This window comes from Parasteatoda tepidariorum, chromosome 5 (assembly GCF_982258835.1).
Source record: "Parasteatoda tepidariorum strain Cologne lab strain chromosome 5, Ptep-v5.0, whole genome shotgun sequence".
Lineage (NCBI taxonomy): Eukaryota > Metazoa > Arthropoda > Arachnida > Araneae > Theridiidae > Parasteatoda > Parasteatoda tepidariorum.
The window spans coordinates 54,731,918-54,759,490 of NC_141759.1; the positions used below are offsets into that span (position 1 = coordinate 54,731,918).

The 27,573-nt window shown below is 32.2% G+C and overlaps 1 protein-coding gene across 2 annotated transcripts in view; it reads right to left on the reverse strand.

The window, feature by feature from the left end:
- LOC107439425 (thrombospondin type-1 domain-containing protein 7B) overlaps positions 1-27,573 on the reverse strand; it is a 524,453-nt gene that overhangs the window by 27,198 nt on the left and 469,682 nt on the right. For both annotated transcript variants that reach the window (XM_087163956.1, XM_087163957.1), the window contains 6 exons: positions 26,530-26,674; positions 23,219-23,479; positions 17,763-17,889; positions 5,359-5,504; positions 4,398-4,556; positions 1,796-1,898 (listed from right to left, as the gene is read on the reverse strand). In XM_087163956.1, the coding sequence (XP_087020082.1) occupies positions 1,796-1,898; positions 4,398-4,556; positions 5,359-5,504; positions 17,763-17,889; positions 23,219-23,479; positions 26,530-26,674 (941 nt within the window). The remainder of the gene's footprint in view (positions 1-1,795; positions 1,899-4,397; positions 4,557-5,358; positions 5,505-17,762; positions 17,890-23,218; positions 23,480-26,529; positions 26,675-27,573) is intronic.

Sequence of the window (27,573 nt, forward strand, 5' to 3'; positions counted from 1 at the left end):
AGACATACAAGATTATGCTCAACACTGTAAAATTATAATTAAAAAAATTAAATTTTAAAAAATAAACAACAATTGCTGCTTCTAAATTAGAGATGCAACATACAAACATTTGGTATTTAACCTATACTGCTGAACGCAGAATATTAATTTCGGACGAATAATGGAAGAATCGTCTGCCGAAGACAAACTTAATTTGTTTACATCCATCTTTCTTGTTTTCTGCCCTGGAACGGGCTTATTCGATTAACAAAATAATAATGAAGATAAACAAATTTGTGAAGGGTCCGATTAAAAGAAAAATCATTTTGTGAAGGGTCCGTTTTTAGGTTAAAATATTTTGTGAGGGGTCCGTTTTTAAGTTAAAATATTTTGTGAAGGGTCTGTTTTTATGAAAAGATATTTTGTGAAGGGTCCGTTAACGGACCCAAATTTCTTCTAAACAGACCCCTGAAAATAGTAATGTACAAATCTTTTAAGAAAGGAGCCATAGTACATAATAATTGGGTTTTTAAGGAGATTTTAGACCAATACACCAGTTAAAATTTATTTTATTGTTCATAAAAAAACTAAAATAATAATTTTTTTTTGAAAATATCTAGAGGCATTATTTGGCTTAAATTAAAAAATCTGATTTACACATATTTTTAAAATTTTTAGCATAAAAATTTTAAAAAGCTCACTCCTATCTTTTTTTTGTAAAAATGAAACACCTGCTTATGGAAAACAGTTTTAGAACTTTTGACAAAGCATAAATCACATCTTTTGCTTTTAAAACAAATTCTTAAACTAAATATGTTTTAAAATTATCACGATTAAAGAAGGTTCTTTCCATTTTTTTAAGCTTTTGAATAAAATTAGAATTTTTTTGCTAGGAATTTTAATGCTTTGAAAGAGTAAATAGAAGAAAAAAAATTTTCATAACATTTTCTTAAGCGATTTCGAATTTACTTTTTACCTAGAAGGCAAACTACTACAAATCATTCAATAAGTTATTTTTACAAATATTTCAAGGTCTGAATATTTTTTCGATGACGTAGCTATATTTTTAATATAATAAAAGAATCCGGACATGTAATTGTAGACATTAAACGAGACTTGGCTTGGAAACAAATTACAACTATTAACCCTTTCGCGCCGACTGTCACAAATACGTGCCAGCATAAAACCGTATCAACCAGGGTAAAAAGATAAAACTGGTAATCAAAGTATTTCTTTAGCAGTTTATTTGTGGGCGGAGTTATAATTGTTTGATTTACTTAATTCACCATTACTTTGTTCAAAATAAAACTATTTAGTTATAATTTGAATTAACATTGATTATATGTATGATTAAACTAACAATAATTAAAGTAAAAACAAAGTATGTCTGTCAAATTAGAAACGACTACATTTAAGTTACCGTTTTTTATTTAATTACATCCTGATTCCGATTTTGTACGAATGCTTTTCTGAATCACCCGTCCCCAAGGGGCCAGAGCTAAATTTCAAATTCTATTAAGAAAATATTATTAAGCATTTAAAACAATGATGTAAAAAACAAAGAATGTATATTTATGTACAATATGCCAACTAAAGTAAATTTTTATTAAGAATTCCAAACACAAACAAATATAAACCAAATATTTTTTAAAACAGTCCAAAAAATATGGGAATTCGCAAATTTATTCTATAAGCGTTGTGTTTACAAACACAGCTATTTCCCATAATGGTGCGCCGAAGGAATACAAATGCCAAGATTTTAGGGGTAAAATAAAAAAAGAACGTTTTGGGGGGAAAAGAAATAAAAGTATCCTACCGATTTGTCCGACTCGACAGTTCTTTTGGCAGTGACTCCATGGTGTCCATTCTGTCATAATGCAGTCCCCCGGACAAGGTACGTGACATATCTCTTCTTCATGCTGTAATGGGCATTTTTATACGTCATAACATCGTATAAAGAAAAGGGATAAAAATACAGATTGTATTAAATTGGATATTGAATGTCTTTAGTTGTTGTTTTTTCCCCTCGTTGGAACCATTTTTATCATTATAAACGTCTTTTAATGATGTGATTGCAATCTTTTTGAACAGTTGTTTTCATTACAGAAGAAAAATGGGAGAGAATTTCTCATCCTTTCTCAAAAACAGGGTGAGATTTCAAAAAGTTAAGGGAGATTTCTAAAAATAAAATAAAATAAAAAAAAATCACGAATAGACTATGAAAAAAAATTTATTTAATGTATAATACATTTTTAACACTTTCTAATTTCTAAACCATTGAATATTTTCATGGCAAATGTAAAATGTTCCATATCTACTTTTTCATCAGCTATTCTCATTAGGTTGCTCAAATGCTCATCAGTCAATCTGTTGCGATATTTTATTTTAATTCGGTTTTGGGTGCTAAACGATCTTGCAACAGATGCTGAACTATTCGGAATCACTAATTAAATTTGTAGCATTGTGCACACACTTTCCTATCCTCTACATCTGCCTGCGTAGGCGCTTTTGAATTATTTCTGTTATAGAATAGTGAAGTTCGTTGAAGTTATTTCAATGTTCATACTCCTTGCTAGGTCTTCCAGCATAGTTTTCACAGACTTCAACTTTTGCAAATTGCTGTAAATTGTCGATGAGGGAGTTTGGTAATTCATTAACAGCTAAAAATAGCGCTAACTTTAAACAAATTATTACACAGGACTCATTTTTTTCTCAACACTTGCCGTAGCTGTTTTCATGTATTTTTCAAAATGGCGTAGGACGAAATTTTTTCCAAAATTTGAGAGATTCCCGCATTTTAAAATTGATTAATAGAGGGCGCGAACTTCTCGCGTTAATCATTTTTTAATGCGAGAAAAGAAAAAAATATGCGAGATTCTCGTGATGTAGTGAAAACACTGAGTTATTATTGAGTTTCATTTTAGGTGCAGTTAGGGGGTTTTACTTGTAAGTAGGGTTATTTATACTTTATAAATCACTTATTTTGAATCGGTTTACGTAATTGCAAGCAGTAAAAATGACACTATTCAAAACTACAGACCCGAAATGCACCGAGAATGTAATAATCACTGTCATATTTCTCTTCATTCAAATTACTTTAATTTTTAAGAACGTGTTTTAAAGACACACTTGCAAATTTTTTGGAGCAATTATACACTGCTGATCAAGTATTGGGAGATCAAGTATCTGTAGCCCTGTAAGAAGGCTCTTAGATCAAGTATCTGTAGCGCTGTAAGACAGCTCTTAGATCAAGTATCTGTAGCCCTGTAAGAAAGCTCTTAGTTCAAGTATCTGTAGCCCTGTAAGGCAGCTTTTAGATCAAGTATTGGGAGATCAAGCCCTGTAAGAAAGCTCTTAGATCAAGTATTGGGAGATCAAGTATCTGTAGCCCTGTAAGAAAGCTCATAGATCAAGTATCTGTAGCCCTGTAAGAAAGCTCTTAGATCAAGTATTGGGAGATCAAGTATCTGTAGCCCTGTAAGAAAGCTCTTAGTTCAAGTATTGGCAGAAATTTGCTTTCGTAGCGGAATTTATGGTATAACTAACTAGCATGTGCGTTACATTGAGAGGTAAACCACGAAAAACTTCCACGGTTAGTGATAAGTGAGGGGACTCTAACACTTTGGTCTGTATTCCACTGAGGACATTTTACGTCAACACTGTGGTTGGTGCGTGCAGGTTGCGGAATTCGGATCGACCAGCTATCGCGAAGATTCGAGCCCGGGTCACTTAATTGAGAAGCAAACACTCTATCCTATAAGCTATCACTGCCCAAAAAATAAATGCATTAGTACACTTCTTACTAATCATGTTCCTTTTGTTATCAATTAAAATATGTAGGACGGATATAGTCTATTATCATTTGCGAAACATCGTCCCAAATCGGACGATTATAGTCGTCATTTCTTTAAACATCGTCCAAAATTGGACGGTTATAGCCGTCATTTCTTTAAACACCGTTCAAAACCGGACTGTTATAGCCGTCATTTGCTTAAACATTGTCCAAAATCGGATGGCTATAGCCGTCATTTGCCTAAACATCGCCCAAAACCGGACGGTTAAAACCGTCATTTGCATTTGCACATGTTGAAGAAAAAATGTCAGCAGAAAAAAATGTAATTTCTGTTAGTAAAAATTAGAAATCATTAAAAACATGAATCGTCGCACAGTATAGAGCTGCTTTGGAGATTTGAGTTCTCTTGTTAGTTGGAACTTTGTCTCAAATTCATGAAAATTTCAGCTTATATAGCGAACAAAAAACGATTGAAGCATGAACTGTAGACTCGTACGATAGAGATTTAAGTGCTCTAACTAGTGCGAAAGTTGCTGAACTGCAAGATTCTATTCTCACAAACTAAACGCAATCAAAATGTAAATGTAATAGCCAATTTCAAAAACCAATGTACCAAATTACTTACACTGTCATCAGAAGATAATGATAGCCAAGATGAATCCAACCAACTAGTTATTGAAAACGTAAGATTGACGGTTAGGCAGTTCATCTTATCTACTACTAATCCATCGTAGCGTACACATTCTACAACACGATGTCGTAAGCCATAACCGCAGTCAGCCGACTATAAAAGGAAAAATTAAATACATTTAATTATTATTCATGAATAAAAATAATTACAATTAAAATAATTTATAAAGTAGAGCAGCCCCTCAACACCCCATTGTGGGCAAGGATATTATGGATGTTAAAGCTCTATAATATCGTGATCAAAGGCATGATGATGGAAATGTCTTATCCAGGGATCTGTCCAGACATTTTGTGAAAGGTCCGTTTTTGTAAAATTGTGAAAAAATGACTCGTAATTTGTGAATATAAAATAAACGTTATGTCACATTCTTTCAACCAGGGTCCGCTTTTGTGAATGTGTGCAAATAGGGTCCGTTATTGCAAAAAAACATTTTCAAGGAGTTTTTAAATTGTAAAGGCATACAAGATTATGCTCAACACTGTAAAATTATAATTAAAAAGAAATTAAATTTTAGAAAATAAACAGCAATTTCAGTTACTAAATTAGCGATGCAATATTTAAATATTTGGTATTTAGCCTATACTGCTGAACGCAGAATATTCATTTCGAACGAATGAAGGAAGAAGCGTCTGCGGAAGACAAAATTGAGTTCTTTTACATCTGTCTTTCTCCCCCCCCCCATTCCTTTGAAGGGTTTATTCGATTAAAAGATAAAAACAGACCCTTCACAAAATAATTTAAGTTTAAATATTTTGTGAAGGGTCCGGTAACTGACCCAAATTTCTTCTGAACAGACCCCTGATTTCATACATAAATTTAATAAAATTAAAATACGTGTGTAACGAAACAAATATAAAACAAAATAGATTTTAAGATACTGCTTATTGTTACTCACTTCGAGGTTGCATGGTGACCATGAGGACCTCTTCCAATGGTAACAGGCCTTAAAAGAACATGGTTTCCTCTGCTCCAATTCCGGAGAACAAGGTTGTCCATCATCGCTAGGTAGCTGGATGACAGATCTCGTCCTGGTAGCAAAACCTGAACAAGAACAATGAGAAAACATTTCATAACTAAAGACAAGAGAAGTTCTAGAATGAATAATTAAATTATGTTAATCATTGACATTTTCATGTCTTAAACACAATTCAATGTAGAATTATTTAAAGAAATTGATTGCGAAGTATTTCCAGGTGTCTCACAAAATCATTGAGCATCTTTCTGGTCGTAAGTGGTTACATTTATGGAAAAACAGTGCAGAAGAAGCGAAAAAGACTTTTCTTAATAATAATTTTATACTACGTATAACTAACTTATAATCCCATCTGGATGATTCGCAAAAGCGCTTACGACCCTTTACTCCAATTTTATTTTAGATTCTTTTGTAAGCATGCAATGCATTTGTCAAACTTATTTTGAACCACACTGAGAAAAAAAAGTATGGTTAAAATTACAAGAATATGGCAAAATTTGCCGTGTTTTTGGCTAAACGTCAACACCAATAAGCTCGGTAATTTGTACCGAAACGATATGGTGATGGTTTTGGTAAAATTAACAGTAACAAATCAGGGGTCTGCCCAGACATTTTGTGAAAGGTCCTGTTTTTGCAAAATTGAGAAAAAATTACTTGTAATTTGTGAATATAAAATAAGCGTTAAGTCACATTTTTTCAACCAGGGTCCTGTTTTGTGAATTTGTGCAAAATGGGCCTTGTTGTTGAAAAAAAGTTTTTCAAGGAGTTTTTAAATTGTAAATGGATACAAGATTATGCTCAACACTGTAAAATTATAATTTAAAATAATTAAATTTTCAAAAATAAACAGCTATTGCTGCTACTAAATTAGAGATGCAACCTACAAATATTTGGTATTTAGCCTTTACTGCACAACACGGAATATTCATTTTGGAAGATTATTGGAAACAAAATCACTCGCATATTTAATAATTTCAATTGACATATTTTAAATAACACAACTTAGTTATGTATCACTTCTAATGTGTTGCACATTAAGTAAACTTAAACAATTTTTAAATTTATAAAATTTTATTTAAAAAAAATTGACATGAGTTATTTTTTATTTACATAATATTTTATCAAATAATTTTATGAATGATATATTGCTCAATTATTTATTTACAAAAAAATATCATTTAATATCAATAAGAATGTGCACACGATATTTGTAGAAGTAGAAATATTTCCTTAGAAATAGAATTTCTACATTTACATATCTGCCAACATTGGAGAAATAAAATAACGGAGATTTTACTCCCCGACCCAATTTTGGGCTTACGACAACTGATGTTCAACTACGTAGCCTTGTAATTTTAAACCCAATCCAGAAGACAAGGGAACTCCTGGATCGAGTATTGGGAGAAATTTGCCTTCGTGGAGGACTTTTTAATGGAACTAACCCACATTTGTGTTACATGGAGAGGAAAACCACGAAAGCTTTTCACGGTTAGCCTGACTACAACGGGACTCCAACCCGTGATCCGTCTACCACTGAGGATATTTCACGTCAGCACTGTGGCCAATGCAAGCCGGATGCGGAATTTCTACCGACCAGTCATCGCTGGGATTCGAACCTGGGTTCACCTCATTGGAAAGCGAACTCTCTATCCCCTGAGCCTTTATGACTCGACTTAAACAATTAACACTCAAAATACTGCAGTACTGGCAATAGCACAATCTGTTGAGGAATAAGATAAGTATTTTTGCCATCAGTGGATATTTTATCACCTATTTCCCCCTTTTTTTTTTAATTTCAACAACAAATACGGAGAAATTTGAGAATACAGGAGATGGTTGTAAAATACAGGAGTCTTCGTTAAAAAACAGCAGACTTGGTAGGTATGCATTTATAATTTATAATTTATTTTTTTTACTTCAAAGAGGTTAAGGTACATAATATAAATTAAATGAGATCAAATTTACCCTTAGAATTAAAGCAGAAAAGCATAATTAACAAAATATTAGAGCAATATACATCAATTGACAGTAGATTTGAAAATATCTATAATACCTGAACACTCAGCACCAGTCAATTATTTTGGCCCATTTACAATAATGCGTAAATCTCTATCTAGTGTCTCTCGTTTCATCCTCGTCAGCAATTCAGCGCAAAACAAGATTCATTTTCGAAAATAACCTTTCAACAGTAGCTGTTGACGATGGTACAATAACAGACAATGTTAATAATTTTAATAACTTAGCTCATTTACATCCGTCTTTCTTTTTTTTCCTCCTGGGAAGGGCTTATTCGATCGAAATGAAGATAAACAAATTTGTGAAGGGTCCGATTAAAAGATAAATAATTTTGAGAAGGGTACGTTTTAGAGTTAAAATATTTTGTGCTGGGTCCTTTAACGGACCCAAATTTCTTCTAAACAGACCCCTGAAACTGAAAGGAATTTGTCCGAATGTCTAAATAATAATGAGACGTTATAAAAGTAGAGGGAATTTCCGGAATGTCTAAAATAAACGTAAATAAAATTAGAGCTTAATAAATAAGAGATGAATCGAAAAAAAAACTCCTTAAAACTAACTGAAAGTAAAGAACCCCCATCCCAAAGCAATTTCATTTCATCTGAAAAGTTGAAATGAAATCAAATCTCGAAAATTCCTTTTTATTATTAAGAAAGCGAAATAGTAGTTTAATAACAATTTAGCTTTTACTATACTTTCAGTATGGTACATCATTCTAAAAGGGAATTTCAAATTGTAAAAAGAATAGAAAACTATTTCCAATTTACAAAAAAAGAAAGAAAAAAAGTTTTTTAGAAACCTTATTTTGCGTTAGAATCTTTTACAAATGCTCTTGCTGCTTCAAAAATATTATTCCTTCAAATATAATAAAGAGAAAATTTTCTGATTCATATAGAACTTTCCTTACGAAGAGTAATAATTTGTAGATACGCTGTTTGGGTAAATGATATTTAAACTACAAAAGGTGACTAATGTGGAGTTTAGTTATGATGTTAATCATTTTTTAAAGTAATTAACATAATTTTTGAAAATAGTACAGACAATTTGTTGAGTATAGGACAATTGAATATTATAAATTTTTCCGATTTGTACTGTAATTAGCTTTAACTCTATGCAAGCTATTTTTTCTTTCTAGTAATGTTAGGTTAAATTATTTTGGGGATTGAAACTGATTAATAAAATGAAGTATAGCGTGTTCAGGGGTCTGTTTAAAAGAAATTTGGGTCCGTTAACGAACCCTTCACAAAATATCTTTTCATAAAACGGACCCTACGCAAAATATTTCAACTTAAAAACGGACCCTTCACGAAATAATTTTTCTTATAATTCGGATTTCACTAATTTGTTTATCTTCATTATTGTTTTGTTAATCGAATAAGCCCTTCCCAGTAAGGGGGGAAAGAAAGACAGATGTAAACGAACTAAATTTTGTCTTCAGAAGACGCTTCTTCCTTTATTCGTCCGAAATGAATATTCTGCGTTCAGCAGTATAGGCCAAATATTTGTATGTTGCATCGCTAATTTAGTAGCTGCAATTGCTGTTTATTTTTTAAAATTTAATTTTGTTTAATTATAATTTTACAGTGTTGAGCATAATCTTGTATGACTTTGCAATTTAAAAATTTCTTGAAAAAGTTTTTTTTAACCTTTACTGTTTACGCCAACCTTTACTGTTACTCACATTTGTATAAACAAAGCCAAGCCCTTCATTGATTTTTTTTATATTTTATAAAGTTATCAGCACATGACAAACCATAGGTAGGAAAATAGATTTCTATCTATATACATTTAAAATTTAATAAATTTGGTGGGAAACATACTTCCCACAGCCTAATATACTTATTTATAATTGCAAATTTAGGGTTGACTCTTTTTCAAGTTAAAAGAAATGATTTTGAAAAATTCTAGCGTGTATAATAAGGAAAAACCTAACTATTTTGTTGCTACGCCTGTTGGCTTCTTGGCGTCATTGTTCTCAGCCAAGAGTCAGTTAATGTAAAACTACCAAAGAGCAAACACGCTCGTGTTTTTGCATCTCCGCAGCGCTACCAGCACACCCGCAAAATAAATTTTATACAGTCCACATTGTCCAAGTTTGATTTTATACACCCGCAAGCTATCGCAGAACATCTGGTCCGAACGATCAGGAGAGTAAAGATCCAGTATATCGCAAATTTACAATAAAAATCCCGCATTCATTATTGGACTGACCACGCATCGCATCAGAAATAACGCAGCATATCTCCAGCCATCGAATTATTGAAAGGTAGGCAAATTTTCATTATTTATTTACCGCATAATTTCATTTAATAAATAATGGATAACATTGAGAAATGTAAAAAGAAACGCGCTACAATCAGAACTAGCGCTACAAAACTAATAACAAAAGCAGATACTATAATACAAAGTGACACTAAAGAAATTACAGAACCAGGGGTCTGTCCAGACATTTTGTGAAAGGTCCGTTTTTCGTGAAATTGTGAAAAAATTACTCATATTCTTTCAACCAGGGTCCGCTTTTATGAATTTGTGCAAATAGGGTCCGTTATTGCAAAAAAAAAACTTTTTCAATGAGTCTTTAAATTGTAAAGACATACAAGATTATGCTCAACACTGTAAAATTATAATTAAAAAATTACATTTTAAAAAATAAACAACAATTGCTGCTTCTAAATTAGAGATGCAACATACAAATATTTGGTATTTAGCCTATACTGCTGAACGCAGAATATTAATTTCGGACGAATAATGGAAGAATCGTCTGCCGAAGACAAAACTTAATAAGTTTACATCCATCTTTCTTGTTTTCTGCCCTGGGAAGGGTTTATTCGATTAATAAAATAATAATGAAGATAAACAAATTTGTGAAGGGTCCGATTAAAAGAAAAATCATTTTGTGAAGGTCCGATTAAAAGAAAAATCATTTTGTGAAGGGTCCGTTTTTAAGTTAAAATATTTTGTGAAGGGTCCGTTTTTAAGTTAAAATATTTTGTGAAGGGTCCGTTTTTATGAAAAGATATTTTGTGAAGGGTCCGTTAACGGACCCAAATTTCTTCTAAACAGACCCCTGAGAACTAAATGAAATATTTGAGCAATTAAGTCAAAAGGAGAGTATTTTGACATCATTAAATTCTGAAATTGAAAATTTAATTTCGGTTCCAGCAGAATTCGAAACTGAAATTAGCACTAGCGAAGAATACAACGAAAAAATCATTAGTGCTAAGTGCAAAATTAAAAATTGCTTAAGCTTTTTAGAATCAGTTAATCAAGTGAAATTAGCTCCCGCAAGTTTTGTAAACAATAGTGTTAGCATAAAATTACCAGAAATTCCGCTTCCGAAATTTTCTGGTAAATGTGAAGAATGGAGTACTTTCAAATTGCAATTCAATAATGTTATTACATCCAATAATCAGTTGACAAATGCACAAAAACTACACTATTTAAATTCAGCTTTAATCGGAGAAGCTAAAAATCTTATTACATTAGATGATACATTCACTTCATTATACACAGCTTTAGAAGAAAGATACGAAAACAAAAGGTTAATCGTAGAATCTCACGTTAAATCAATATTAGATATTGAAAAATTAACGCATGAGTAGGCTAAAGACTTACGTAATTTAAATGATTGTGTTAAGAAAAATATAAGAGCATTAAAAATTTTGGAGTATAATCGCAATGATCTTTCTGATATTTTTGTTCTAAATATAGTACTTCAAAAATTGGATAGGGAAACTCGAAAGCAGTATGAATTAAATATTAGCTCAAACGATGTTCCTAAATTAGATGATTTATTTTCATTTTTGGAAAAACGAGCTCAAATATTAGAAAATGTTAGCAAAACCACTCCTTTAAGATTTAAGTTAAGTCAAGAGAGAAATCCTAAAACGAAAACGTTTCTAATCAATAAAAATGTAACTCAATCATGCATTTTGTGTAAAATGAATCATCCGATCTTTAAGTGCGATTCTTTTTTGAAATTGAATAGTCATCAGAGAAGTGAATTGGTATCAAAACATAAATTGTGTTTAAATTGCCTAAGCAGTCAACACAAGTTATTGAATTGCAAATCGAAACATTTATGCTACATATGCCACTCAAAGCATAATGCGCTACTCCATAAAGAACGCGAAACGATAAACAATTCTGCTGTATCTGGTTCTTCTTCTCAGGGTCATGATCTCAATCCCGTAGCAGCGATTTTTAATTGTCAACAAAATGAAATAGTTTCTGCTTCTTTATCTTGCATTAATTCGAAAAATAAAACAGGGCTTCTTCCAACTGTTTTAATTTGGGTTTTAAATCCTCTAAATGGATCTTATATGCCAGGGGTCTGTTTAGAAGAAATTTGGGTCCGTTAACGGACCCTTCACAAAATATCTTTTCATAAAAACGGACCCTTCACAAAATATTTTAACTTAAAAACGGACCCTTCACAAAATATTTTAACTTAAAAACGGACCCTTCACAAAATGATTTTTCTTTTAATCGGACCCTTCACAAATTTGTTTATCTTCATTATTATTTTGTTAATCGAATAAACCCTTTCCAGGGCAGAAAACAAGAAAGATGGATGTAAACGAATTAGGTTTTGTCTTCGGCAGACGATTCTTCCATTATTCGCCCGAAATTAATATTCTGCGTTCAGCAGTATAGGCTAAATATCAAATATTTGTATGTTGCATCTCTAACTTAGAAGGAGCAATTGTTGTTCATTTTTTAAAATTTAATTTTTTTAATTACAATTTTACAGTGTTGAGCAGAATTTTTTTTTTTTTTTTTGCAATAACGGACCCTATTTGCACAAATTCATAAAAGCGGACCCTGGTTGAAAGAATGTGAGTAATTTTTTCACAATTTCACGAAAAACGGACCTTTCACAAAATGTCTGGACAGACCCCTGTATGCAATGTAGGGCGATATTAGATTCAGGCAGCATGTCGAATATTTGTACAGCTAATTTCGCTAATAAATTGGGAGTACCTCAAGAAAAAATGAATTTTCGGGTTTCGAGTTTGGGCGGAAACGAAATTACAATAAGATCAAAAATACAAGCTACAATTTGTAATGGTGATAGCTCTTTTTTGAAAACTCTTGATTTTTTAGTGGTATCCAAAATTACCGATTTTCTTCCTGTTACATCCTTCAAAGTAGATAAGTTAGAAATTCCGCAACAATTAGCAGATCCTAATTTCGCGGTAACTGGAAGAATAGATATGCTTTTAGGCGCGGAGGTATTTTTCGAAATTATCAAGGCTGGAGATATCCGCGTTGCAAACAGTGATTTGGTGTTTCGCAATACTGTTTTTGGATACATTGAAACTGGAGCAATAAATACCCACACTCCAGAAATTCACTGCGGTTTCATAGCCACTCAAACAGAAGTCGAAGACTGCTTAGAAAAATTCTGGAGAATAGAGGATATAGACTATAAAATAAAAATTCAGAGTGAAGAAGAAAAGTATTGTGAATCACATTTTCAGAATACTTATCGCAGAGATGAGCATGGACGATTCATCGTAAAGATGCCAGTTAAGGACGTTGAGCGTTTAGGAGTGTCCAAAGACTTAGCCGTGCGACGTCTGAATCAACTATGGAAAAGATTATCCAGAAATCAAGAAATGCAAGATTTATACAAATCATTTATGCAGGAGTACCTAGACATGAATCATATGGAAAAATATGATGATAATGAAAGCAATTCCGGTAGTCAAATTACCTATTACCTCCCACATCACGGTGTTTATCGTCCAGAGAAGGCAACCACTAAGTTACGTGTTGTGTTCAACGCTTCATCAAGTACCTCAACTGGTGTGAGCTTGAATGATGTCATTTTGAAGGGGGACGTGATCGAGGACATTTTCGAAATCATGACTCGATTTCGTAAACATAAATACGCTTTCACGGCAGACACCCAAAAGATGTTTCGACAAATCAAAATAGATCCATCGCAGCTTGATCTTCTAAGAATTGTTTGGAAAGATTCAGAGTACGCAAAACCTGTAACATTCAGACTCAAAACAGTCACTTACGGAACTGCTTGCGCTCCATTTCTCGCAATCAGAACTCTCAAGCAGTTGGCTAAAGATGAATTACGGTTTCCACTGGCATCATTAGTCCTTTTGGAAGATATTTATATGGACGATATCGTTTCAGGTGCTCAAAGTTTAGAAGGTGCTCAGAAAGTGCAACAACAGCTGAACGATATTCTAGCAACTTGTGGAATGTCTCTTCATAAGTGGAACTCTAATTCAAGGGAGTTAAGGAACAGTTTACCTTTAGGTGACCCAGCAGAGCATGATTTTGCATCAGAAGTTGATGCGAGTGTCAAAACTTTGGGTGTAAGGTGGAATTCAATTGTAGATCAATTTACGTTTAAAGTATCCATCCCAGAAATGACTACCAAATTCACTAAGCGTGAAGTGCTGAGTTTTATAGCAAGACTGTATGACCCATTAGGCCTTTTGCATCCTGTCATCACGAAAGCAAAGATGTTTCTCCAAAAATTGTGGGTACATAAACTGTCGTGGGAAGATCCCCTTCCACCACAAATCGCAGGTCAGTGGCTTAATTTTGCATCTTCTATGCAACATATAGAAACTATTCGCATTAATAGATACATTTTAACTGACTTTTTCACAAAAACTGTTTTAATGGGTTACGCTGATGCCTCGGAATTAGCGTATGGAGCTGTGGTTTACATGTATTGCCCAGGCCTAGCTGAATCAAACACTTGCCATCTTATTGCGAGCAAATCTCGTGTTGCACCCATTAAAGTCATTTCTATACCACGTTTAGAACTATCAGCTTGCTTACTTCTTTCTCAACTTGTAAGAAAGATTTATAATTCTCTTAAAATGGACATTGACGAAGTCATTTTGCATACAGACTCGACCATCGCACTTGCATGGATTAAAACGCCAGCCCACCAGCTTAAAACCTTTGTTGGAAACCGAGTCTCCAAGATCCAAACCTTGACTGAGAACTACCAGTGGAGACATATTTCTACTCATAACAATCCCGCAGATCTCATTTCCCGTGGCTTGAATCCTCAAGAACTTTCCTCATCAGACTTGTGGTGGAATGGACCCCTGATCCAATCAGATAGTTTTCTAGATAATGAACGCATCGACACAACTTCTAATGAACTATATTTGACTGAACTAAAGACACAAACTAACATTAATTTGAATTTGATATCTGATGATTTTGTGCAAGATATTTTCAATATTAGTAATAGTTATCTCAAACTAATTAGAATATTTAGCTATATTTTCAGATTCGTTCACAATTGTAAAGGTAAAGACCGCTTTACAGGTCCATTAAGTAAGGAGGAAGTTCAAGAAGGTAAGATCAAATTGCTTAAGATGACACAAAGATCAGTTTTTTAGAATGAGATTAAAACGCTTCAGAAGGGAAAATGTATCACAACAGATCAGGTGAGAAATTTTAATTTGTTTATTGATGACAAAGGATTAATAAGAGTAGGTGGACGTTTGACAAATGCCAACATTGACTATGATTCAAAACATCAAATTTTGCTTCCCAAAAAGCATAAGTTAACTAAAATGATATTTGCTTACTACCATTTAAAAAATCTTCATGCAGGGCCGCAAGCTTTATTGCATTTTATTCGCCAAGTTTATTGGCCCACGGATGGAAAGGTCCGAGTTGTAATTGTAAATACCAAATCTGGACCACTTAAAAGACCTATTTCAAAAATTTGTTTACTTCCTATTGAAGATAATTTTAATTAAAAACTTTTGTTGTGCTTTAAAAATTCACTAATTGCATTTATTTGTCACATTTATTGTTAATTGCATTTATTTGTGATCTACTAAGTAAATTTCAACCATTGTAGTGATTTAATATAAAAATTTTGTTTATTTCAATAAGGATGCAATTCCTCTCATGTTAGTTGATTTTTGTGTTCTTGTTTATAATCTTTATGTATTTTATTTTACTTTGTTATGTCATAATTATTTGTGTGGGTTATTTTTTAAAATTTAAAGAATTAAGTTGAATATCATGGATATTGCAACGCGGGCCGGTATGTTGCTACGCCCGTTGGCTTCTTGGCGTCATTGTTCTCAGCCAAGAGTCAGTTAATGTAAAACTACCAAAGAGCAAACACGCTCGTGTTTTTACATCTCCGCAGCGCTACCAGCGCACCTGCAAAATAAATTTTATACAGTCCACATTGTCCAAGTTTGATTTTATACACCCGCAAGCTATCGCAGAACATATTTATTCTAAATTATTTAACTTTTACAGAATCAATCATGAATCAGCCTGCACAAAAAATATCGGTATAATAAAATTAGAATTATTGTGAATTCTCTCAAATATAAAATGAAATTATTTTTTTCCTTCACTTTAACCAATACAAAAATGTTTTCAAAGAAAAAAAAAGGTAAATAGGTGAAATAATTTGTATTTCTCCAAACATCGCTCAGAATGTGCTAGTTTCCAGCATAGGAATCATTTTTAAATGAGCATTTATTTATTTTTTCTAATAAAATTAAACTGAAACTAATGTAATCAATCATTTTAGTTTTGAAATAATGAAAACTGGAAAGTAGTTTTGAAAAAGATTTGGTTTTTTCTCCAGAAAATATCGAGCTTTTAAAGGAGGTAAAGTCTTGTAGTTTTATAAACTTGGCTGTTAAAAACATTTAAAAAGAAATCGAATTTTTCACAGAGCTTAGAAACTATTCTGGTTAAGGAATTTTTTAATGTAGAAACTCGTTTTATAAATCCGAAATATAATGTTCATTAACGTGGTAAAAAGTTTTCAATAATAGTAAAAAAAAATAAAAATGGAACACCTAGTATCTTTTTACCTAATGTCTGGGTTCTTGCGTACTAAGATAAATCTTGATGCTCTAAGGTGATAGGCCCTTAAATACTCATATACTCAATACGATGTTCTAAGTTACGAAATCAGACACAATGTACAGTGCGCCAAGGAAACATACCACCCATATGGTATAAATAAAACAAGAAAAACTAATTATTTAAAAGCTTAATCGCAATACAATTATAGGGGGAAACGATTTATCCTAAATTATTCTTGATCACATAGCCGGACTTTCAAGCACTAAAATAGAACATTAACGATTTAAAGAAGCAATTATTTGAAGCACATATTTTCAAATAACAATTTAATTATTTTTGAGAAATAAAGATTCCAAAATACCATAATAATTACTACTGATTTTTGATTTGACTGTAGGAACCATGTATCTAATTAATTTTATGAATAAATATAAAAAGATCAAATATTTATTTACAAAAAAAACTAAATCATCATTTAATATCTATAATGCACACGATATTTAAAAAAGTAGAAATATTTTCTTAGAATACTACATTTGGAATTTAAACTTAGGAAATTCAGTTTGTCTTGAACCGTCTTTCTCCCCTTCCCGGGAAGGGTTTATTCGATTAACAAAACAATAATGAAGATAAACAAATTTGTGAAGGGCCCGATTAAAAATAAATTATTTTGCATTTTGTGAAAGGTTCGCTTTTTGTGAAATTGTGAAAAAATTACTCGCATTCTTTTAACCGGGGTCCTGCTTTTATGAATTTGTGCAAATAGGCTTCGGTTATTGCAAAAAACTTTTTCAATGAGTTTTTAAATTGTAAATAGATACAAGATAATGCTCAGCACTGCAAAATTATAATTAAAAAAAAAGAATTTAAATTTTCAAAAATAAATAGTAATTGCTGCTTCTAACTTAGAGATGCAACATTTGATATTTAGCCTATACAGCTGAACGCAGAATATTCATTTCGGACGAATAATGGAAGAATCGTCTGCCGAAGACAAAACTTAATTCGTTTACATCCATCTTTCTTGTTTTCTGCCCTGGGAAGGGTTTTTTCAATTAACAAAACAATAATGAAGATAAACAAATTTGTCAAGGGTCCGATTAAAAGAAAAATCATTTTGTGAAGGGTCTGTTTTAAAGTTAAAATATTTTTTGAAGGGTCCGTTTTTATAAAAAGATATTTTGTGAAGATATTTAACGGACCAAAATTTCTTCTAAACAGACTCCTACCTATGATACATTTTAAGGGTTAATAAGTTAATCACGCTCCGTAAAATAAATTTACTAACCATTGCGATTGCTTTTTAGCATGGAATTTAATAATTAGTTCAAGTTGGTTCTCATTTCATTTAATATAGAATAAAGAAAGGGAATGCGCCAATGGGAAGAAATAGCTTAAAAATTATTCTATGCATCGAAGTCGGAATTGTATAAACAGAAAAGCAAAATTTCAAAATGTTAGTAAAAGCATACCCGGATTTCCACATGCGTAACACGAACTTTCATTCCACTCGGACCATTCAGATAGTACACAGTCTGCAGGACAATCGATATAGCAGGGTTTAGATATGGGTTCTAGCAGTGAGGGTGATCGCTGATTCTGAAAATGAAACATAAAAAGAAAACTTTAAATGCTTTTTGGATAGAAAGCGCCAAGTAATAGTTATGATGTTATAATCAGTTTAGTGATAGATGCTTTTTTTTTTTAAATTGTTCGGAATAAGTTTAAAAAAGGCATAAAAAATCTTAATATTTAATTGATTTTTGTTAAAGAATGAACTGATAGGTAACATATTTGATAAAATAGGGGTAATACAATGATAAGCCACATTTTTGAATTGTTGAGGAGAGCGGTTTTTGAGGAAAAGCAGCTTGGCTTCCATTGTCAATTAGAAGTGTTTGTGTATTTTGCTGTGATTGAATGAATATTTTAGAAAAGCAATCTGTATATAATAATACAAATTATTAAGAGATCTGAAAACAATATTAAGGAGAAGTTTGATGTTAAATGTGATCTTGGAGAAAAGTGCAGCTTGTTTCTTCATCTCCACAACAGTCTTAATAATTTTAATTAATACATAAGTTACATAAATTCATGATTGTCTAAATGAAAATTTAAATATTTTCTTTTTTATGTCAGAGTTTAGAGTTTTTGAAAAAAACTTCTAAAAAGAAAGGGTAATGATTATAAAGAGCCGGCATAAGAAGGCTCTAAAAAAGAGGTCGCCAAAGTAGTCTATATAGACCCCCAGGGGTCTATTTAACAAAAGCGGGGGTCGATCTGAGACAGGGGGCGAATGGGGGTCGATCCGAATCGGAAGCAGGGGTCTGTCCAGACATTTTGTGAAAGGTCCGTTTTTTGTAAAATTGTGAAAAAATTACTCGTAATTTGTGAATATAAAATAAACGTTAAGTCACATTCTTTCGACCAGGGTCCGCTTTTGTGAATTTGTGCAAATAGGGTCCGTTACAGCAAAAAAAAAAAAAAAAAAAAAAAAAACTTTTTCAAGGAGTTTCTAAATTGCAAAGATATACAAGATTATGCTCAATGCTGTAAAATTATAATTAAAAAAATTAAATTTTAGAAAATAAACAGCAAATGCAGCTACTAAATAAGCGATGCAACATACAAATATTTGGTATTTAGCCTATACTGCTGAACGCAGAATATTAATTTCGGACGAATAAAGGAAGAAGCGTCTGCGGAAGGCAAAATTTAGTTCGTTTACGTCTGTCTTTCTTCCCCCCCCCTTCCTGAGAAGGGTTTATTCGATTAACAAAACAATAATGAAGATAAACAAATTTGTGAAGGGTCCGATTTAAAGATAAATTATTTTGTGAAGGGTCCGTTTTTAAGTTAAAATATTTTGTGAAGGGTCCGTTTTCATGAAAAGATATTTTGTGAAGGGTCCACCGTTAACGGACCCAAATTTCTTCTAAACAGACCCCTGGGAAGGGTCGATTGTGGGTCGAAAAAAAAACAGTTCTCAGGGGTCTGTCCAGACATTTTGTGAAAGGTCCGTTTTTCGTGAAATTGTAAAGAAATTACTTACATTTTTTCAATCAGGGTCCGCTTTTATGAATTTGTGCAAATAGGGTCCGTTATTGGAAAAAAAAAAACTTTTTCAAGGAGTTTTTAAATTGTAAAGACAAACATGATAATGCTCAACACTGTAAAATTATAATTAAAAAAATTAAATTTTAAAAAATAAACAACAATTGCTGCTTCTAAATTAGAGATGCAACATACAAATATTTGGTATTTAGCCTATACTGCTGAACGCAGAATATTAATTTCGGACGAATAATGGAAGAATCGTCTGCCGAAGACAAAACTTAATTCGTTTACATCCATCTTTCTTGTTTTCTGCCCTAAAAAGGGTTTATTCGATTGACAAAATAATAATGAAGATAAACAAATTTGTGAAGGGTCCGATTAAAAGAAAAATCAGTTTGTGAACGGTCCGTTTTTAAGTTAAAATATTTTGTGAAGGGTCCGTTTTTATGGAAAGATATTTTGTGAAGGGTCCGTTAACGGACCCAAATTTCTTCTAAACAGACCCCTGGTTCTCAATACGCAAATCACACATACCTAATTAAGTATACATAAATTAATAAGCGTATATTTATTGGGGTGAAACAAGTATTTACGTACCACCGCGCAGTGGCACGAACTCAGCCTAGTTTATAAGTCATATGCATATGTGCGCTAGTCCAAATGTCACGTGTGACGAGCATTGATGTTACAAATGCAAATATCATTTGCAGTTTCAGCTATCTTTGCACACTGTGTTGAATATTTGCAGTGTCATTATTAAAACCTTTATAGTTTTGGATAATTGGTTATTGTTTCGATAAAACCGTTCGTTAAGTTTAGATATCAATTTTAATTATCAATGCACAAAAAAGAAGGTAAGCATTAATAATATGGATTAGTACAGCCCGCGACAAAACTATAGCACACTTCGTATTTTTTTACGAAGGTTACAAAATTGACCAATTTTGACGAAAATTAAAATTGACCAATTTTGAACCCAATATAGCGAACCTTGCAAAAAAACACCAGGCACACCCATCTCATTGATCAAGAAGCAGTAAATCTTTAGCTACTTTATTTAGTATATCTACTTATGCATAATTACTTATTATTTAATAATAAGGTATTTAAATTTCTATATTTTTCATAAAACTATTGTTACACAATGTACTATTACTTTAATCAGGGGTCTGTTTAGAAGAAATTTGGGTCCGTTAACGGACCCTTCGCAAAATATCTTTTCATAAAAGCGGACCCTTCACAAAATATTTTAACTTAAAAACGGACCCTTCACAAAATATTTTAACTTAAAAATGGACCCTTCACAAAATGATTTTCATTTTAATCGGACCCTTCACAAATTTGTTTATCTTCATTATTATTTTATTAATCGAATAAACCCTTTCCAGGGCAGAAAACAAGAAAGATGGATATAAACGAATTAAGTTTTGTCTTCGGCAGACGATTCTTCCATTATTCGTCCGAAATTAATATTCTGCGTTCAGCAGTATAGGCTAAATACCAAATATTTGTATGTTGCATCTCTAATTTAGAAGCATCAATTGTTGTTTATTTTTTAAAATGTAATTTTTTTAATTATAATTTTACAGTGTTGAGCATAATCTTGTATGTCTTTACAATTTAAAAACTCATTGAAAAAGTTTTTTTTTTTGCAATAACGGACCCTATTTGCACAAATTCATAAAAGCGGACCCTGGTTGAAAGAATATGAGTAATTTTTTCACAATTTCACGAAAAACGGACCTTTCACAAAATGTCTGGACAGACCCCTGTTAATAAATGTTAAAAATCATAAAATAAATGTACAAACGCAGTATCTAATAGAGTTTCATTTTAATTAACAGAAAATTACTTTTGTGGGGGTCGATGGAGATTTCGAAAAATCATATAGGGGTCGATGATCAGAAAAGTTTGGCGACCCCTGCTCTAAAATGTGTACTTGAATGCAGCTACAATGAAAATTAAATTAGTTGAATAGGACATTGGTATAAGTCGAGTCTTTGAAGACACGTCAGCACTGATTCTTCAAACAAGACCGGCCCACAATGACACGTTGACGGAAGTATTATACTGCTAACAGTACAGATGCATCAGAAATGATGCTTGGAGCACTCGGAATGCTAAACACTAATAACATCAAGTCATAAAGCAAAGTTTGAATCACGAAAGGACAATATTGATTGAAAGAGGTCGAAATAAAGCTTCTTATCTTATATTTTATAACCATCACTAAACACACGACAGGGTTTTAGGTTGACGACTACTAATAACAAGCTTAAGTCCGTCCGGGGGCACTCCGAAAGTTCGAAGTGAGCATAACAGTTCAATTACATGAGCAAATATATTCAAATTTTTCAAATTAGACTTTCAACAAATAGGTGGAATATTAAATATGAAATCCAGAAAACAGTGCGACTTAGAAATAAGCTAAATGCAAACAAACATTACAAAGAAAATAAACAGTAACAATCAGAAGAGATATTGATGTCGCATCTTCAGTAGGGGTGCAAAGTTAATAAAAGGAAACAATTTCACATGGAAAATATAGGATGTTTGTAACTCAGAATATAATTACGGCTGGCACAACAGCACTAAATTTACGACTATCAGGGGTCTGTCCAGACATTTTGTGAAAGGTCCGTTTTTCGTGAAATTGTGAAAAAATTACTCACATTCTTTCAACCAGGGTCCGCTTTTATGAATTTGTTCAAATAGGGTCCGTTATTGCAAAAAAAAACTTTTTCAAGGAGTTTTTAAATTGTAAAGACATACAAGATTATGCTCAACACTGTAAAATTATAATTAAAAAAATTAAATTTTAAAAATAAACAACAATTGCTGTTTCTAAATTAGAGATGCAACATACAAATATTTGGTTTTTAGCCTATACTGCTGAATGCAGAATATTAATTTCGGACGAATAATGGAAGAATCGTCTGCCGCAGACAAAACTTAATTCGTTTACATCCATCTTTCTTGTTTTCTCACCCTGGAAAGGGTTTATTCGATTAACAAAACAATAATGAAGATAAACAAATTTGTGAAGGGTCCGATTAAAAGAAAAATCATTTTGTGAAGGGTCCGTTTTTAAGTTAAAATGTTTTGTGAAGGGTCCGTTTTTAAGTTAAAATATTTTGTGAAGGGTCCGTTTTTATGAAAATATATTTTGTGAAGGGTCCGTTAACGGACCCAAATTTCTTCTAAACAGACCCCTGACTATTAATGTTCAACGCCGTAGCCTTGTAATTTTGAACCCAATCCAGAAGACAAGGGAACTTCTGGATCGAGAATTGGGAGAAATTTGCGTTCGTGGAGGACTTTTTTATGGAACTAACCCGCATTTGCGATACATCGAGAGGTAAACCACAAAACCTTCCACCGTTAGCCTGATAGTAAAAGGACTCTAACCCGTGATCCGTCTACCACTGAGGATATTTCACGTCAGCCCTGTGGCGGATGCAAGCCGGATGCGGATTCGTATCGACCAACCATCGTTGGGATTTAAATCCGGTTCACCTCCTTGGAAGGCGAAAGCTCTATTGCCTGAGCCATCATGGCTCCGAAATAAAGCTTTATAAAAATTTAAACAATCTATCTCGTATGACAAAAGAAGGCTTCTTCGAGGTTTAAATCCATTAGATTAACTTCTCATAATTGTCACACAATTTTAGTGGTAGGTCAGTATTATTACTTGTTTAACTTTGTATTTATGAGAAATATGAATTTTATTGCTCTCCTTATTTATTCCCAAAAATCAACTGAAACCTACTGTCTAGCAAAATCAAATCACATGAATATCGAATAATTTACAAATCAACTGATACCTATTACTAATAAGCTAATGAATAATTGTTGGATAAAGATAACAAACCTTTTCACATTGCACAGCATCAACTTGTCTCCCATCACTTCGCATGCACATAAGTGGTTTCTTCTGGACACCTTCTCCGCACATGGAACCCTCTGGAAGGACACACGAGCCCCAACTGCCCATCACAAAGGAATGGTTGAAGCAATTCTCGTTCCAAACACAAGGACTTCTGGAAATCAGGTGAGGACAAGGTTCGGCAGTGGAATTTGGATATCTCATAACCCACCTCGTTTTTTCCTCATAATTTTCTCTGGAACAGGGCTTTTGGAAGAAAAAAAATTAAGCAGTTCTTCACTCAATTAATTTAAAAAATAACTGATCATCTAACAATAAAATTTAGTTATACATTAATGCAAAATAAAGTACGGTCAAAATTACCAGAATATGGTAAAATTCACCGTATTTCTGCCTCGATTTGAAAACCAAAAAGTCCGGTATTTATTACCGAAAGGCTCTGGTATTGATTTTGGAAAATAACAATAAAATAAGGTTTTATAATACGTGATAAAATTTGGTAATTTTATAATGATCCCTTTGAGCATGGCATACAAACCATTTTTTCGGTTAAATTTACTTTTCAGTTTTATGTGTTTTACTAAATATGTGGTAATAAGAACTATAAGTTTGAAAACCAGAATTTCCGGTAAACCGTTACCATATAAATGGAAAAATTGCCAAATGAGGCCGTAAATCTCGGATTGTAATATGGATTGGGAAAAAAAATTTGGATCGAAAAATTGTAAATTTTGGACCGTAAATTTTATTTCTAAAAATACCGTAAATTTTGGCTATATTATCCAGAAGCAGTTTTTTGTTTGTTTTTGTTTACCGAAAATGTCATTACCGTATAGTACGGTAATCTATCTATCTTATTATATAAAACGCTAATACGTACGTATGTATGTATCAATAAAACCGATGATATTTCTTTTCTCTCACTGGCAACAGTTTTTATTTTTAATTGATTGGATTCAGCGCGCAAGAGCACGTAGCGAGCAACCAGATAACAATAACCAGAGTGAGCATTATCAGGTTGTTCAATTCAGATTCATGCACTAAAAACATGACAATATTTAATTTAAACTCAATTAGGAATTAATTAATTAATTGAAGTGAGAATGCTTTAAAAGGTCGCTGTTGAATTGATATTTTTCTACTGGGAGCTACCTAAACGTCTAAAAAACGTTTAAGTGTTTTGCATTGAATGCATTGAATTTTTTTATATTTCGCGTTTATTTATGCATTGAATTTTCACGCTTTAAAATGCAGAATATTAGTGAAGCAATATTTGATAATTTATTTTGCTAATATGTTTCTTATTTAGCTAATGTTTTGATTTTTTCACCATGTACAATCTAAATAGCTAATATACTTTTTTAAAAGCCAATAAGAACATTGGTAGAATTCATCTACATAAGTACAATACTATGTCTTTGATGATAAAATACTATGTCTTTGATGATAAAATACTATGTCTTTGATGATAAAATACTATGTCTTTGATGATAATATATCATGTCTTTGTGCTAGAACATTGTGTTCATTGGCGAGCGAGCGCAGCGAGCCATGGTTCACGGCGTGAACCACATAGGATTGCGTAGCAATTCTCGGGGGTTGGCGAGCCTTACCGAGCAGGGGGCGGAGCCTCCTAGTTTTGCTATAATTGTTTTCTCCGTGCGGATATCAGCCCGGATATAAATTCTGATAATTAATATTGTGAATATGGCGTGAACTGGAGGTAGCATGTTAAGCGATGTTTTACAAACATTTCTGATAATTAACATGGGCGAATATGGCGTGAACTGGAGATGGTATGTTTAGCGATGTCTTACATACATTTCAGATAATTAACATGGGTGAAAATGTTGTGAACTTGAGATAGCATGTTAAGTGACGCCCTCCAAACGATGCAGTGTAGCATAAATAAATAATAATGATGTAAAAACACAACAACTTTATATAGTATGATTTCTAAACTTTAAAGCGAGAAATCCATGACAGGTATAGAAATATGTATATTTAAAACGTTTTATGTTAAATAAGTTCAATTTGAAAAAATAGAATGCGAAACATGTATACTAAGTGATGATTTTTTAAAATACACCATAAAGAAGAGATAATAAAAAAAAGATATAAATTATTTTATAATCCAATATAAGTTTTTGGATTATATTTATTATGTTACACTGGCTAAAAATCAAAAACTTATTTTAAATCAGTTTAGTACGAAGTTACAAATAGTTTATACAACGGAATAAACAAAATGAGAAATAGTTTTCGTATTTCGTGACATAAATTATCAATATTTCAAGCAGAATTCAGAATCTTTTATGCACTATTCGATATAACAAACTCAAACAAAATAAATAGTATTTTTCATATTTCGTATGATAATTTATCAATGCTTGCATGAGAATTCAACATCTTTTATGTACTATATAATATAACAAATTCAAAAAGTGAAAGTAAAATAAATAAAACAATGCATTAACATTAATCATCCATTGCTTATGGATACCTATGTAAAGGTACTTGGTAAGAGAAAATGTTAAAACTAACTATAAAACAATCGAGAAACAACCACAAATATCCAATGTTATGAATTCCGATTTCATTCATAGTTTTTTTCTATTCTACTGACAGTAAAAAATGAAAATATGTTTTAAACACTTCTGAATCAAATTATGGTATAAAATACCGGAATTTTGGATACATCATCCGTAAAATCTATTTTTAACGTAAATTTTACAGTAATAATTATTTGATTAGAGTGAATCAGTGATATAACAGTAATTATTACTGTAAAAATTACGGCATATCAGATTTTTTTATGCTTGAACATATTCCTGTAAAAATGAATTATACGGTAAAAAGTACTGGCACTGTATTTTTTACAGCGATTTTATCCAGAATTTTTTGCAGTGTAACAAATTCCATAATTATCAATCTTAACATTAAAAATTAAGTTATAAAACTAGCGATTTTCGTATTAAATTTTAAATTGAAAAGGCATTATGTTCGGAAATGACCATGAAATTTAATACACTACATTAACATCCAACACTTTAATATTTTCATTATGTTCGGAAATGACCATAAAATTTAATACACTACATTAACATCCAACACTTTAATATTTTAAAACTAGCAAAGGAGGTTTATGGTAGATTTCGTCGATTCAAACAAAAAATTAGTAAACGCATTTGACGTATAAGTTTAATTTTTCAAAATATTACGTGCAATTAATGATCTCTAGGGGCACGATTCCTACATAATCGTCTTAATGTAATCTTAGATTAGCTAATACATACCTCTGAGCACTTCTTAGAGATCTTCCAAGGTGATAGGACGCATTCCCCCGGGCAGTGTAGTCGACAGGGTTCTAATTCCACTGGTTTCAACAAGGGATCGCACTTCGATTCAGGTACTTCTTCATCAGTCCATTTATTGAGACATCTGTTGGGAATAAACATAATACAGCGACCGCCACTAATAAAACCACTAGATTATACAAATCAGCTGCTTCTTTAAATAAAATAAGCAAGAATGGAATTATTATGTACAGTGCGTAACCTAACCCAGAATAACTTTTGATCTAATGATCGGATCTTCAAGTTCTAGGACTCAATCTTGATAGCTCGAGGGTTTGACCTCAAATATGCTAATTAATAAGTGCAGCCGATGTTTTAAGTTATGAAATCATACACAAAAACGTAGGGGAGAGTGGGGTCAATTATAACAGGGTACGATTGTAACACAGCAAAAATTTCGAGTGTAGGGTTCTAGATTTGGTTCCTAGGTGGCGCACAAGGTGTATGTAATAAATCTACATGTACACCCCTGCTGGCAAACCATTTTTTTGTACTTTTGAAGGAGTTACATCACAAAAGTTATTTTCACGCTACGTAAGTACTTTTTTTGGTATTAGAATATTATATTGTAACAACGTAATTTTGTTTAAATAAATAAAAATTATTAACAAAATATGTAAGTGGACACCTTAATTAACATTTCAAAAAAAAAAATTTGTTTTGTTAATTAACTAGCATTGTTTTTAACAAATGAAGCTGAAATGGCGTCTTGGGGACGATTTTAACAGCTGAAAATAAATATATCTTATGTTTACGAGGCATTACTTAACTCTTTAAGAACCACCAATAGTTTCCTATATCATTTATATTATGTTGCATGTGCATTATTTTATTTGCAGGGGTCTGTCCAGACATTTTGTGAAACGTCTGTTTTTCGTGAAATTGTGAAAAAATTACTCACATTCTTTCAACCAGGGTCCGCTTTTATGAATTTGTGCAAATAGGGTCCGTTATTGCAAAAAAAAAAGCTTTTTCAAGGAGTTT